This window comes from Mauremys mutica, chromosome 1 (genome assembly GCF_020497125.1).
Source record: "Mauremys mutica isolate MM-2020 ecotype Southern chromosome 1, ASM2049712v1, whole genome shotgun sequence".
Lineage (NCBI taxonomy): Eukaryota > Metazoa > Chordata > Testudines > Geoemydidae > Mauremys > Mauremys mutica.
The window spans coordinates 47594731-47610327 of NC_059072.1; the positions used below are offsets into that span (position 1 = coordinate 47594731).

A 15597-nucleotide genomic window follows, 5' to 3' on the forward strand; every position below is an offset into this window, starting at 1 on the left:
GGTAATAAATTTCAGCTGGCCTGTACCTGTACCTCAGCTCACTATGGTTATAATCTGTATCTAAAAGGTGTCATGTAATGTCACTGGAAAACTAACAAACCATTGATCATTAAGATTCTTGCATGAAGGATGTCTGCAATGTGTATTAAGAGTTATGGATATATGCTGTAATGATGACTAAAATGTGTTTAAGCCAGGCATGTCAGGGGGAGTTGGTAAACAGGTCTGCCCTAGACAAAGAATATATATTTGCTTCTCTGACCAGCTTAGTCATCAGGCAGAGACAACGACAATCTATTAACATATTAGGTAAACAAAGCTATCAATCTAACAAGAGGGGGAGGAGACAACTTCCAGCAGGGAAGAAAAACTTTATCTTGGCTATAAACTGAACCTCAAGTGATAAGTAAGGCTACGTTTTAGTCATGGGTATTTTGAGAAAAAGTCATGGACAGCTCACAGGCAGTAAACAAAAAATCACAGCCTGTGAACCGTCCATGACTTTTACTATATATCCCTAACTAAAACTTGGGGCTAGGAGCTGCAGGGCCACGCCAGTGGGAGCTGGGGAGCCCCCCACCTGGATGTAAGCGGCACCCCGCACCACCAAATGCCCTGCTCTTAGCCCCGAGTCCCCTCCCACACATCCAAACTGCTGCTGCTGCAGAAGTCACGGAGGTCATGGAAAATCACGGAATTCATTACTTCTGTGACCTCCATGACAGATTCTCAGCCTTAGTGATAAGCAATTGAATCAACTGATTGTCTACAATATTACTGTACTATAAAGTATATCAAGTGAGGTGTTCATGAAAGCCCATACAAATTGATGATTAATATTGTCATAAAATGTATGCCTTAACACGCAGCCTCTTGTACTTCTGTGGAAGGTCCTGACTGAGGGAAAGTCAGCCATGCCTGGGAAGAAGGAAGATTGATGAAAGACACCACATTGAACAAATTCTGTACCTTGCTAGAGTAAGTTTCAGACTTTCAGATGCGTGTTTTCACTTTTATTTACTTGTAACCATCTCTACTTTTATTTCTTTTACTTGGCATCACTTAACCTATGACCTATTGTTAATAAATTTGTTTTATTTTTACTATAAACCAGCTCACTGTTGTGTTTGAAGGGAAGGGTGTATCTGCTTTAGTTAAATTAATAAGCACTGATATGCTTTTGTCTTTTAAAGGAGCAAACAAATCTTATTTCTCTGAGTGTTCCAGGAGAGGGCTGGACACTTCAGGGCCCGCGGTTTGAGGAAAATTCGGGACTGGGAGTGTGATGGGGTCACCCTGCAAATAGTAACCAAGGCTGGTGGAAGCCAGAGTGGGGCTGTAAACAGGCTGCAGGGATTAGAATTACATCTAGCAAAGAGAGAGACATTCAGTGTGATTGGCATGCTTGTAGGCTAGCTGTGTATAGCTCCCAGGCTGGGAGCTACAGCAGCAAAGCAATGTAAGACACCCAAACTTGCAAGTAAGGTGACCAGACAATAAGTGTGAAAAATCAGGACAGGGAGTGGGTAATAGGCGCCTTTATAAGACAAAGCCCCAAATATCGGGACTGTCCCTGTAAAACGGGACATCTGATCATCCTAGTTGCAAGACAAACAGTGACATAACCCCTTACTGGTGTGGACTGCATCCTGAACCCCATGACAGTAGCATGGGTAGTTAAGGTTACTCAACACTTTCTATTTTATTCCCTTTTGCAAAACTTTAATGTTTGGGCTGAAATTTTCATGATGGGTGTCTGCCTCAGGCTGAATTGTTTCGTTTGTTTTTTGACAGTTGCAGCTAAAACGGTTTCGCCATTTCATGTCTGAGAATGATATGAGGGATAAATAAATTGGTTTGCCCATATTAAATGATTGTACAATCATTTCAATGAGAAGCTCTACTGCTTTCCTGTTTTGGAGTATAGACATAAAATTTGGCAAGAGGTTGCCTTGGTAACAGGGATGAGCCTCTTGCCATCCCCATGAAAACTTCCCCAAATTTGGCCAAGTTACAGTCCTCTGAAAAAATTGCAGATGCTCAGCAGAGACTTGCTAGATCTGAGCAGCTAAATTGTCCAAAGATTCCATCCTGACTGAGGTGAGCACTCTCCATTCCCCCAGAGCTCCTGTGTGTCAACTGGACTGCGCAATGTGCGATCCCCAAAGACCAGTTGAGAACACTCCATCCTTCGACTGCTTGGGCTGAGCTGTATTTCCCTGCAGTTGCTCTTCCTGGAAGCCTGAGGCGACTGTGTCACCAGGCACAGGAAGTGACAGCACAGAAAAACTCTCTCTCCCCTGCTCTCAATGCTCCTCCTGCTGGCACCCAGGGAGCATGGAGGGGAAGGAGGAAACAGCCTGATTTGAATGCAGAAGGGTGAAGAACGGAGGGTGGGGAGGAGCAAGGGATGGGGACAGTAATTAAACTGGCCTGAAAAAAAATGTATGTGGGGTCTATCATCACCCCAACATCTACCTGTCCTCCTGTTCAGCAATTAATCTGTCCCTCAACCGCCAAGTCAATATTGCCCCAGCCACCATCAATTCTGTCCCCACATCAGTTCTCCCCCCTCCAACCTAGACATCAGTTGTGCTCCCACATCAGTTCTGCCCCTCCACAGCCCTCCATCAATGCTGCTCCCACATCAATTCTGTCGCCCACCTTGCCTATTACAGCCTCATCTCTGCGCCTCCTGAAACTATTGGGGTTCTTCACCCTGCTTTCCCCAGCCAGGTGCTGCCAACAAGGAGAGACAAGGGGGAAAGGAACAGCGGCGCCAACCCATTGCACACAGAAGGGGAGGAGGGAGCAGAGCAACCCTGAGCTGCTGGGCTTTCTGCTGCCTCCTCTGCCCTCCTATCCTGTGACAATGGTGCCCTCTCCTGAGAGGAGAGGGAGAGAACTCTGCCTGCTTCCTATAGCATCTCCGATTTGCTGCTCTCCTGTGGGCAAGTAGGGAAAGTAGCCAATCAAAGGGGGTTTTCTCCCAGGTGGTATTTAAAATGTGCACCCTCAGTGACCCATCTCCCTTTTTATAAGTGTTGTTTCCTGGGCCTGCAACCCATCGTGATCTTTAAGCACTGAGCAGGGAGGAACCCAGGAGGATAGCAGGAGCTAGGGAAAGAGGTGGGGAATAGGAGACAAAGGGGATACAGAAAGGCTGCGGGACACAAGGGCAAAAGAGTCTGCAACCACTGAGCACACTTCACTGTAGAACCTGCATTCCTGAGTTTCAATATTCCTTTGCCATCTAGCAATTATCTGTGAAACCTTTTGGCAAAGTGTCTCATCCCCCTCTGGAACTGGTTCACTTAAAGAATGACAACCTACTACTGTTACTGGTCACTCCTTTAGCTCAAGAGATAGAGGATTATGCTGTATATCTGATGATAATGATGATGATCCATCCACAGGATGGAATGTTTGTTTTTTTCAATTTTAATTTTTTTTTAAACATAGGAAATTTTCATTGCCCATGCAATCTTAATTCAGCACCCTTGTTCACATGCCTTATGATACACAATTTAATTACATTTTCAACAGGACCCCTGTGTCATTCAGTGCACAGCATAGATTCATAGATTGTAGGGCTGGAAGGGACCTCGAGAGGTCATCGAGTCCAGTCCCCTGCCCTCATGGCAGGATCAAATACTGTCTAGACCAGGGGTTGGCAACCTCTGGCACGCGGGTAAGCACCTTGGCGGGCCAGGCCAGTTTGTTTATCTGCCTCGTTGGCAGGTTTGGCGGACCACGGCTCCCACTGGCTGCGGTTCGCTGTTCCAGGCCAATGGGGGCAGCGGGAAGCGCTGTGGGCCAGGCGCTTCCCACCACCCCCATTGGCCTGGGACGGCAAACCACAGCCAGTGGGAGCCGTGGTCCGCCGAACCTGCCGACGCGGAAGATAAACAAACTGGCCCGGCCCATCAGGATGCTTACCCTGGGGAGCCGTGTGCCAGAGGTTGACGACCCCTGGTCTAGACCAGTGCTTCTCAAACTATCTGATGTGGGGGACCGGCAATTTTTTTTTCCAATGTGCCAGGGACCGGTGCCATATTATTATCCTATTTGACGCTCTTATGAGGAAACTCGCCACAGACCGGCAGCCGATGGCTCGCGGGGTACCGGTCCGTGGACCACCACTTTCAGAAGCACTGGTCTAGACCATCCCTGATAGACATTTATCTAACCTACTCTTAAATATCTCCAGAGATGGAGATTCCGCAACCTCCCTAGGCAATTTATTGCAGTGTTTAACCACCCTGACAGTTAGGAACTTTTTCCTAATGTCCAACCTAAACCTTCCTTGCTGCAGTTTAAGCCCATTGCTTCTTGTTCTACCCTTAGAGGCTAAGATGAACAAGTTTTCTTCCTCCTCCTTATGACATCCTTTTAGATACCTGAAAACTGCTATCATGTCCCCTCTCAGTCTTCTCTTTTCCAAACTAAACAAACCCAGTTCTTTCAACCTTCCTTCATAGGTCATGTTCTCTAGACCTTTAATCATTCTTGTTGCTCTTCTTTGGACCCTCTCCAATTTCTCCACATCCTTCTTGAAATGCGGTGCCCAGAACTGGACACAATATTGCAGTTGAGGCCTAACCAGCACAGAGTAGAGCGGAAGAATGACTTCTCGTGTCTTGCTCGCAACACACCTGTGAATGCATCCCAGAATCACCTTTGCTTTTTTTGCAACAGCATCACATTGTTGACTCATATTTCGCTTGTGATCCACTATAACCCCTAGATCCCTTTCTGCCGTACTCCTTCCTAGACAGTCTCTTCACATTTTGTATGTGTGAAACTGATTGTTCCTTCCTAAGTGGAGCACTTTGCATTTGTCTTTATTAAACTTCATCCTGTTTACATCAGACCATTTCTCCAATTTGTCCAGATCATTTTGAAATATGAACCTATCCTCCAAAGCAGTTGCAATCCCTCCCAGTTTGGCATGGACCTGCTCTGGGGATGAATCAGCTTGTGTAGGGAAGGGGATTGTTGTCTGTAGGACACCCACTTCCATTTTTTGCAGAAGTTGGAAGGTGTGTAGTGAATGAGACCAGGGATTGGAAGAAGAGAGAGAATGATCTCATGGTTAAGGCAGTTGAATTTTGCCCTGGAGAACTAGATTCTATCCCTGCCTTTGCCGCAGAATTCCTATGTGATGCTGGGCAAGTCACTTAAACCAAACTTTTCACAGGTTGTCAGTAACTGTGTGTTCCTCATTTTCTGGGCACCTGACTTGAGATCCTGGGGTCTGATTTGAAGAAGTGCTGAGCACTCACACCTGCACATGAAGTCAATGGGAGCAGTGCTAAGGACATATAAGGGGCTATATAATACTAAGTACTCTGGAAAATCAGTAGCTACATCTCTCAAATTAGGCATCCAACATTATGGATATTTTTGATCATAATAGCTCTGTGCCTCAGTTTCCCATCTGTAAAATGGGGGTAATAATACCACTTACTTTACAGAGGTATTGTGAAACTAAATTAATTGTTTGTGAAGCACTCAAATCCTATAGTGATGAATGCTAGAGAAATGACCATGAGGAGATAAAAATTCTGTTTTCAAAGCAGGGTTTGAATGGTGTGTAGTAAATAAGGCATGGGCCACACATTGACCAATATGAATAAAGCTCATGTATTGAACAGCTCATTAAATCAACATCATCCATTCTATGGACTGAATGAGGCAGGGATCCTGTGGAAAAATAGTATGTGATAATGTAATTAAAGACTGCATCATAATGCATGTGAACAAGGGGGCTGGTTTAAGATTGTACAAGCAACCTGAATCCTGGCATTTCCTAGCATTTTCCTTACTTTACCTTGCAACCTTAATAATCTTCTTTTAACATAGTTTATATATAAATTAGACACAAAAACCTATCAGCAGCATTCTTATTGCCAGCTATACGTGTAATCTGCAAGCAAACTGAACATCATTTCTATGCTGTTGCTTTCAAAGGACATAGTTACATGCAACTATAAATAAGGCTAAGATTGTGTCAGGGTTATTTTTAGTAAAAGTCACAGACAGAGTCATGGGCGCTAAACAAAAATTCATGGAAACCGCGGGGCTTGAGCGCAACCAGGGGGTGCAGCCACGGGGAGCGCACAGTTCCTGCTCCCGAGCTGGCCGCAGCTGCGGGAAAGGGGTGCACAGACCATCTGCAGCCCCCTCCTCCAACCCCCCAAGCCACAGGTCAGGGGCTGCAGGGTCCTGGTTCCAGCCATCCAGCCCCAGCTGCAGCAGGGCAGGGACGCACAGTCCCGCCTCCAGCCCCAGCTTCAGCTGCTGACAGCTGAAGCGGAAGAAGTCACAGAGGTGCGGTAAACTCATGGAATCCGTGACTGCCGTGACCTCCATGACTAAATCGTAGCTATAAATACAAATCCAGACTCACATCTCTCATCATTTTTACAGCTTCCCTGGTCCTTCCCAGCTTTCTTGCACACATTGCCAGCCTCCGCTTAATGTATACTAACACATTAGTATCTCGTCCTGGAGAAGGGAAAAAGAAAAAAAGATTAAAAAAGAATACATAAAGCAAAGGTCCATTTAACATGCCCACATAGTATAAACTGTAGCTGTCCCTCTGCATTTTTATCATTTTTGATCAACAAGGACACTATAGTAAATGCAACGAAGAACATGGGGCTAAATTCTGTTGTTGGTTACACTGGCCTAGGTCTGGTATAACTCCTCTGAAGTCAACAGAGTTACTCCAGATATACATTGGTATTAATAAGACCATCATTTGGTCCCATGACTATGGAGTACAGTCAGCCCTCAAGTTATAGAAGTCTTCTAAACATGAGAATACTACAGCATAAAACAATCAAAGAAGGGGAAGGGTTGTCAATTAATACATAAAACAAATGCAGTGTTACAGTTAGCAACAAATTACTCTACTTGCCTATTTATCAACTAGTATAGCAGTCAATACTTGATAAAGATAATAGGCTGCTGCAGAGCGGCTATAAAAGTGAATGTCACCTTCTGCATTAGGCTTTGTATGGGTTAAACACTATACATTCATTATAAGGAAAGGCAGTTAATTTTGAATTTCTGCTTTACATTACTGTTGCCCCATTGCTCGTGACATTAACAGATTCCAGATATGACAATATTATGGAAGAGAAAATGCTCTGATAACAAAGAAGGCACCAAAAAGTAACTAGCTGCAGCAATGGCTCTCATGGAAGATAAGCCATTAGATTCTTTTCTTATTCTTTCTGTGAGAACCAAGAATCATTCTCTGACTATAATTATAATATGTCCTTCTAACATGCTTTTGGACCAACAGGAAATGTGCATATAGTTAATCGTCTATAAAATTACCATATAAAGAAAATATAACACACCTGCTAGAGATTATCTTCATGTAGAACATGCAGCCTTTAAAGATTTTGAGACAATAGTCCTAACATTTTCAAGTCTTTAATAATAAGAACAAGATGTGTGCTGAAAACATTCCAAGTACCTACAAATTATTTTAAAGCTGTGATTATACTTTTCAAATAGATTAAGCAACAGGTTGAAAGGTCTGACTTTAGAAGAGAAAATAAATAATGCAGAAGGAGGAATTTCTTCAGCTGTATTTTATATTATTTTATAAAATACTTATCTCTATACTGAGTCCTATATATTTAATAAAAGACTCATTAGTTACATCTGTTTTCAACATCTATATATGGTGCAACTAATAGGGCATATCTGTCAAACTGGGACTCCTTAAGAGTTATACTGATTGAAGAAATGGTCATGTGTATTTTCTCATTATGACATCAAGATAACCCTTTAAGCCAAGATTTTCAAAAGTGACTAGTGATTTGGGGTACATCTAAAAGGCCCTTTAAAGGAAGGGTTTACAGCACTTTCTAAAATTCAGACCCTTTCATGGTGTGTCAGCTTGGGCACCCAGAATCAATAGTCACTTTTAAAAAACAGAGCTTTATTGTTTAGAACATTAAATATTGTGTGTGCATGAATGTATGTACACATGCACATAAATGTAGGCATTTGCTAGGGTTTAAGAAGGAACATCATGGATCCCACTTGTGAAAGACTAACATGTCCACTCCTTCCCACCCCAACAGCGTCATGAAGGTTTGGCAACAAAGTAATAAATAAATACTTAGCAGTGAAACTCACCCTTGTGCAAAGGGTCAGCACACTGTTTAGACATCAGTCACTAAAGTAGATTTTAAGTAGGAATTAAGTGGTGCATAGGCCTTCACCTTTATCTCACTCAATAATGAATTGAATCTCACAACACTCCTGTGAGGTAAAGTATCATCGACACATTTAAATATGGGGAAAAGTGAGTCATTTTGGCTTTGTCTGCACTAGCAATTTTTCTAAAACTTCCTACCAGCACTATTGCTGGTTCGACTCCATTGGTGGTATCAACAGTGAGAATGCTAGTATAGACAGACAGCCCTGGTGACTGCCAGCATTTGAACTACTATGCCATTTAGACTTACTCTGAGTACAGTGAGATGACACAGTGACTAAAATGTGGTGGCCTGTCTATGCTTTGCTTTCACACCATTGCTACCAAATGTGGTAGTGCAAAGATGGGAAATCTTAAGAAAATTGTTAGTGTAGACACAGCCAGAGAAATTAAATGACTTGTTCAAGGTCAAACAGGAAGCTAGTGGTAGTCTGACTCTCAGACTTGTCCCTTCATCACAAGGCCATACTGTCTACGAAGACCCAAACTCATCTGTTGTCAGTGGAATGGGGGGAATACATGTAGGGAAATTAATGAGCTGCTTAACCAGATGAACTCCTTGATTCCCCATATAGAACATATTGCTTATCTCTTCGTACTGCAATTTTTAGAAGCTGAGAGTTGGTCCAGTCATACTTTTATCTATTATAGGGGGAATGGGTAAGGACCCTTACATTTAGTATGCTTAACACTTTCTCTGATAAAGGACCTTGTGACCTTTTTTTGAGAAGCCATTATTTGCAGTAGACCTTTGATGTTCCACAGGGGGAATGCCCTCAGGCTACAGAAGTGTCATTTTTTTTGTTTTTTGTTCCATGAAATTATATCTCAGCAAAAGCTGAATGGAAACTGTTAATAATTGTCATAGCCTCTCTCTGGCTTTTGTTCCTCAGGAACAGTTACAGTTGTATTTAATAGAATTCATTTTTATTTTTTCCTTTAAAATAACATAGAAACTTACATAGAAACTGCCACCCCATTTTATTTAGGTGGCAAAGGCAAGCACTTGAAAGTTAGGAAATGCCAGATTTACAGTGTCTTGATTGGGGTCCCTTCTTCACACGCATTATGACAGTCTTTAATTACATGATCAAATATTATATTTTCCACATAACTTCTGCCTTACTCAGAGCACAGAATAGATGCATACAGGAGCAGAATCAAGATTCCATGGGGAACCATAAATCTGCTGGTGCCTGAAAGATGTTTGGAGAGGTCAAGTACTATACGTACCTATTTTCTCAAAAAATGTGAAATCATTGAGAATGTATCATTCTAAATACTATTATATATCCAATAAGGATATAAAATAATATCATAAACTTTTAAAAAGTTCATGTTTTCAGGTATAGACTTGTTTGTGCTTTTGGGACCAAAGATCATAGAGGTCTGTCAAAAATTCCACTATGTTTGAGTTCTATAGGCAATCTTCCAATATGTGAAGTTGCCTAACACTATGAATTCGCGTTCCATATATGCATACATATATGTCCGTACTTGTATTTATGCTGTTCGCTGGCTTTCTCCTTCACCTCCTTAGTAGGACAAGAATAATTTAGATCTGGTGGCTTCACAATCTTTTGTTCATTAGCTGGCAGTGACATAGATAGATAGATAGATAGATAGATAGATAGATAGATAGATAGATATAGGTATATGAAGCACCTAACAAACATCATGTGTCTGTCATATCCACTAAATCTGCTTTATCAAACTTAGTCAATAAATTAGTAATCAAAAAATTATCTAAAAGTTTAATCAATGCTACCTATTACTCCAGTGTTTGACTTATTTTCCTGTTTTGTTTTGTGTTTCTGTTCAGCCCATATGGGGATCTCTCTTAATCTATCCATTCTAACTTTCCCAATGTCAATTTAATGAATGTGTCTCCTCAATAGCCTTACCCTATATACCATATAAAGCTAAGTTGTTATGTACTGGCTTTTACAGCTGGTGAAAGACTGAGAAATGGATACAACTTGCAGAGCACTCAGTCCATCTAGACATGATCTCCCAGACCTACCACCAAGTATATTCATTTGTCCCTTAGCAGCCACCTAGTAGCCCTAAATTTTCAGACTGTCTAGTGATTTTGGGAGTCTCATTTGAGTCGCTTTAAACAGACCTGCTTTTCTCGGCATCAGGTCTCTTTAAGGTGTTTTACATTTGGGCACCCAAAATCCCTAGTCATTTTTGAAAATGCAGGCTACAGTGGCTGTCTAGTTTTCTGATATGCACTGCCCATTTCCAGCTGTAACTGGGACACATTCAAACAACAAATGATGACTAAGACTAAGATTTAGTTATGAGTATTTTTAGTAAAAGTCATGGACAGGTCATGGGCAATAAACAAAATATCACGGCCCGTGACCTGTCCATGACTTTTACTACAAATACCCATTACTAAATTTCTGCTCCTGGGCCATGCTGCTCTGGGGGGCCCCTGCTCCAGTGGTGGTGGCGGCTGTCTGGCCCTAGTGGCCCACTGCTCCGTGGCCCCCAGGGATCGCTCTCATGATGGCCTCCAGGGCTGCCCGTGGGGCGCTGCGACTCGGGTGATCCCCGTGGCCGCTCCTGGGACCAATGCTCGGGTGCTCCCTGGAGCCACTGCTCCATCTGCCCCCGGGACCACTGCTGCATAGGCACTCTTGGGGCTGCTCCCAGGACCAATGCTCGGGGGTGTCATGAATAGTTAGTAAAGGGTTAAAAATAGTACCTGGTACGCACCTGGCCTGAGGACCAATCAGGGAAGAGAATTTGAAATTCCTAGGAGGGAACTTTTTCTCTCTGTTGCTGTGTGTTTTGTTTTTAGCCGTTTGGAGTTACAAGAGTCCAGATGTTTTAATCAAGTCTACAAGTTTCTACCTTTCTGAACTAATTTCTTCTAGTCAAGATAGTGAGTATTAGAAAGATACTTTGTGTCATTATCTAATAATCCTATGTTTGCAATTCTGTGTGTTTGTTATTGATTATTCTTAATTCTGCCTGTTTTTGTTGTACTGAGAAAGAGAGAGGATTCTCTCCAGAACTTAGCAAGGTTATACCCTATGAGTGTCCAGCTTGGACTCATAGAGATTCTGTATTTTCTTGTTTTTCTTTTAATAAATTCTTTCTATAAAGATTTGATTAAATCCCTTCTACTGTGGATATAGGGGGAGGGGCTAAGACATTCTCTCTCGGTGGTGAGACAGCTTATCTCCGGGCAGAGAGGGGAGGGGGGAGGTTCCTCCTCTGTGAATTGATCTGTGTTCCCCAGGGAGTGTCTTTGGAGGGAGACAGGGGGAAAACAGGGGTGTCCCGGCCCACGTAATTGACCGAGGTGGTGGCAGCAAAGGGGAGACCGACCCGAGGATTTTGGGGTGGGGGAAGACATGCGGGTCCTCACCTTGAAACCCCCCAGTTTCAAGTGAGGGTAGACTCTGACAGGGGGCTCCCTGGGGCTGCTGCTCCGGCCACCCCCAGGACCGTTGCTGCTTGGGTGGCCCTGGGCAGCTGATCCCAGGGACCACCCACGACTGGGACCGCCCCCAGGACTGCTGTTAGGCCACACCCTGGGGCCAGCCACAGCTGCTGCTGCTGGAGCAGCCCCAGGGCCAGTCACACTGGCTGCTACGGCTGACCCTGCGGCCAGCTCTTTGTGTGCCCCGTGGCCAGCTGCACTGGCCGCTGCAGCTGCGGAAGTCACAGAGGTCGTGGAAAGTCACAGAATCCATAACTTCCACGATCTCTGTGACAGAATCGCAGCCTGAGTGATGACTTATATTTTTACTCGTATCATTGCTGAGATTATGAGAAAACCAGGCAAAAAGAACTGAAAGAGAATATAAAGACTCAGACCAAATTCCAATAATTGTTAGAGATGTTCCCAATTCTCCATTGCCTTGTACTTTGAGTACTCACAAACACTTGTGTGAAGCGAACAATGTCATTTTACTCTCACTTCACATAGGTATAAATAACTAAACTACGCGCAAGGGAAAGGAGAAAGTCAAGCCTGAATAAAAAGATTCCTAGCAGGCTGAAGAAATTCTCCTCTTACTCTCTAGAATTATTGAAGAAATTCCAAAGAGGCTTACTGTGTTGGGCTTCATACTGGGCTCCATGATGCTGTAACTGCTGGCTACGCCTGTAGCAGCCCTCTCCTGCTTTCAGAGCCTGCTTAAACAGCTTCTCTGCCTCCACAATAGTTGTTGCTTCCTCTTCAGCCAAGAGAATATAAGCAGTGGCACACCTGTCAATGAGATCAATGACAAAAAGCAATAATTCATGAGACAGCAAAGTCAATCCCTAGCTATCAAACACAAACACATGCGGACTGGCAAGGATATATCAAATATATAAGAAATTCTGTTTTGTTCAGGTTCCTTTTTGACAAATCTGTGTACAGTAACTACATTAGTGGCCAGATTCTACATTCTGACTTATTCAGAAGAATATTTAACTACTGGAGTAGTCCCAACGAAACTAATGAAGTTGCTCGTGAAGTACAAGTACTGCTTTATGTAAATAAGGGTGGTCAGATCTGGCACTAACATCATCATCATCAACTCACATGAGATCTTTAGTTCTAAGTATTATTATTGTCAGCATATTATATGGGACATCTTTGATCTTTTTAAAATTAAATGTTTTTGCTGTATGAAAAGAAACAAAGAACTGAACCAATTACAATAAAATAAGAAAAAATACAAAGGTAAATACAATAGAAAGCCATGTTCACCCAATCATATGATAATATTTTATTTGTTCATTGTTTTATATAGTTAGAAAAATCAGAGAACAATAACCAAAGAGAAAACAAGGGATCAATCACTAGGTTATTTTTCCCTGATTAATATGCAGTCAGTTTACCTTAGCCTGGAATGTAAAACTACTTCTGGCAGATACCTGAGTGGAGTCATTCTCTTTTTATACACTTTTATAGCACTTGTATTGCTTGTCATGCCAAGAAAGCCTCATTGAAATGAACTGATTGTGGGATCATAGAAATCCATGATTTTTCATTAAAAAAAATTAATAGTGGACTCATGGACAATAAAAATCCTATAGACTTGCATGTTTCTTACATGATATCAAATAAAATAGATAAATAAATAAAGCTGAAAGCCTACCTCCACCCCTTCCCTGAGGCCCCGCCCCTGCCCTTCCCCTTCCCAGGCCATGCCTCCCACTCACTCCATTCCCCCTCCCTCAGTGGCTCGCTCTCCACCATCCTCACTCACTTTCACTGGGCTGGGGCAGGGGGTTGGGGTGAAGGCTCTAACTGGGGGTGCAGGCTTCAGGGTGGGGCCAGAAATGAGGGATTTGGAGTATGAGAAGGGGCTGCAGGTTGAGGAAGGGGGCTGGGGTGTGGGAGGGGATGAGGACTCTGGGCTGAGGTACTGGCTCTGGGGTAGGGCTGGGAATGAGGGGTTTGGGGTGCAGGAGGGACCTCCAAGCTGGGAGGTGGGTCCAAGGGATTTGGAGTGTGGGAGGGAGCTCTGAGCTGGGGAAGAGAGTTGGGGTGCAGGGGAGGTGCAGGCTCTGGGCTGGGGCTGGGGATGAGGGGTTTGGGGTACAGGAGGGTGCTCTGGCTTTGGGGGGCCAGGGCTCAGGGCTGGGGTAGGGGGTTCAGGGTTGGGGTGTGGGCTTACCTCAGGTGGCTCCCTGCCTGTCCTAGTACTGCGCTTCGCATGCCCCAGAAGCAGCCAGCAGCAGGTCCGGCTCCTAAACGCGGGGGCCAGGAGGCTCCACACGCTCTGGGGTGGGGTTCCTGCTCTTGCCCGCAGGAACCCCACCCCAGCTCCCCAGTGTGGAGCCGGTGCTCGGGGGGAGGGAGGTGAGCGCGCGGAGCCCTATGGCCCCTCCACCTAGGAGCCAGACCTGCTGCCCACTTCCGGGGCGCAGCGCGGTGCCAGCCAGGATGGGTAGGGACTAGCTTGCCTTAGCGCCGCAGCACCACCAACCGGACTTCTAACGGCCCGGTTGGCTGTGCTGACCAGAGCCACCCTGGTCCCTTTTCGACCAAGTGTTCCAGTCGAAAACTGGACACCTGGTCACCCTATCCCCAACTCCAATAGGGAACTATCTGGTGCCACCTCTCCTCTATCAAATACACTCATCATTCATCATGAGGCAATATGTTTAATACTTCAACATGCTCATTGACATCTCATTGGCCTTTGCATTGGGCCTACAACTGCTGCATCAACAAGTGCCAAAGGGGCCACGCTATGCCACACAAACAGATAAGGAGGAAATGATCATATATTAGGAAATCCATTATGGGTTCCTGGAACTTGTCCCCTGCAACTTTTCCCCAGCACCTATACTATAAGGTCCACTTTTATAAATGCAGAGCTATTACAACATACAGCTTTGGCTTTCCTCACAGTGTCTTGGTCTTTCTGTGACAGGCCTGTAATTAAGAATAATTTTTTTTTCAAAAATCAGTGCCCTAAGATATTATCCAGTGGATTTTTAAATGACATGAAATAATTCTTATGTTATTGTCACTTACTCATTCAACTCCAAGGCTTCGTGTGCTGCAGAAATTCTGGCTTGCGGGTTTCTCTCTCTCCAGGCTTTTTGCATTACTATTCATTAAAACAAAGCAAAACGGTGGCATGTCAGTCACTGCAGCATTAACAGGGAGAATTGACTGCACAACAACAACTCGATTAATTGCTTTCAGTTTGACTCACTGCTGAGCGTTTCACAAACCAGGAGGTTCAGTCAGTCACTCAAAAGACACATAATCAATTTCAGTTGCTCTCCTCAATCCCTATGGTTAATCTTTCATTTAATTAAACCTTTGTTTACAGCTAAATCTGGACTAGGGCTAGATCACGCATAAAGCTGCACTGTTGCACTAAAGGGGAGGGAGAAAGCATAGGGACTCTCTTCCTCCCAGGAGGGGTGCAACAAGGGGAGTTTCAGGGGGGCCCAGCTGCCCCGACCAGAACTGTAAATTAGGCCTAGCAAGGAATCCCTCATGACAGAGGAGCGGCCAGGTCAAATTTGAATGCCACTCCATGCACCTGCTTGGCCATTTCTCTCTCTCTCGCACACACACACACCCCTTGGCAGTCCTTCCGGTGCCGAGGGGCACTGGGAGCCCCCAGTCCGCAGGAGGGTGGGAGGATTGGATCTGAGCTTTTGGTGCTTCCTGGGGAAGTGGAGATGTAGAAGGAGGATGGATCCTGGGAGTCCCAGAACTGCCTGGCCCCTGATGGAGATGGTGCTCTTCAGCATGACTCCTCTCAGGGTAAGAGCTTGGGACTGAGCATGAGGCAGAGAGACCATGGGGCAGGGCTCAGGATCTGTAAATCATTGTTTTGCATTGCAAAGTATTATCTAATGCATTATTCAAT

General features: G+C 44.3%; 1 protein-coding gene across 4 annotated transcripts in view; it reads right to left on the bottom strand.

The window, feature by feature from the left end:
* The window catches only part of ST7 (suppression of tumorigenicity 7), a 233005-nt gene that overhangs the window by 78657 nt on the left and 138751 nt on the right, over positions 1-15597 (bottom strand). For all 4 annotated transcript variants that reach the window (XM_045002252.1, XM_045002251.1, XM_045002254.1 and 1 more), the window contains exons 6-8: positions 14745-14820; positions 12322-12476; positions 6413-6510 (exon numbers count right to left, since the gene is read on the bottom strand). In XM_045002252.1, coding sequence (XP_044858187.1) covers positions 6413-6510; positions 12322-12476; positions 14745-14820 — 329 coding nt within the window. The remainder of the gene's footprint in view (positions 1-6412; positions 6511-12321; positions 12477-14744; positions 14821-15597) is intronic.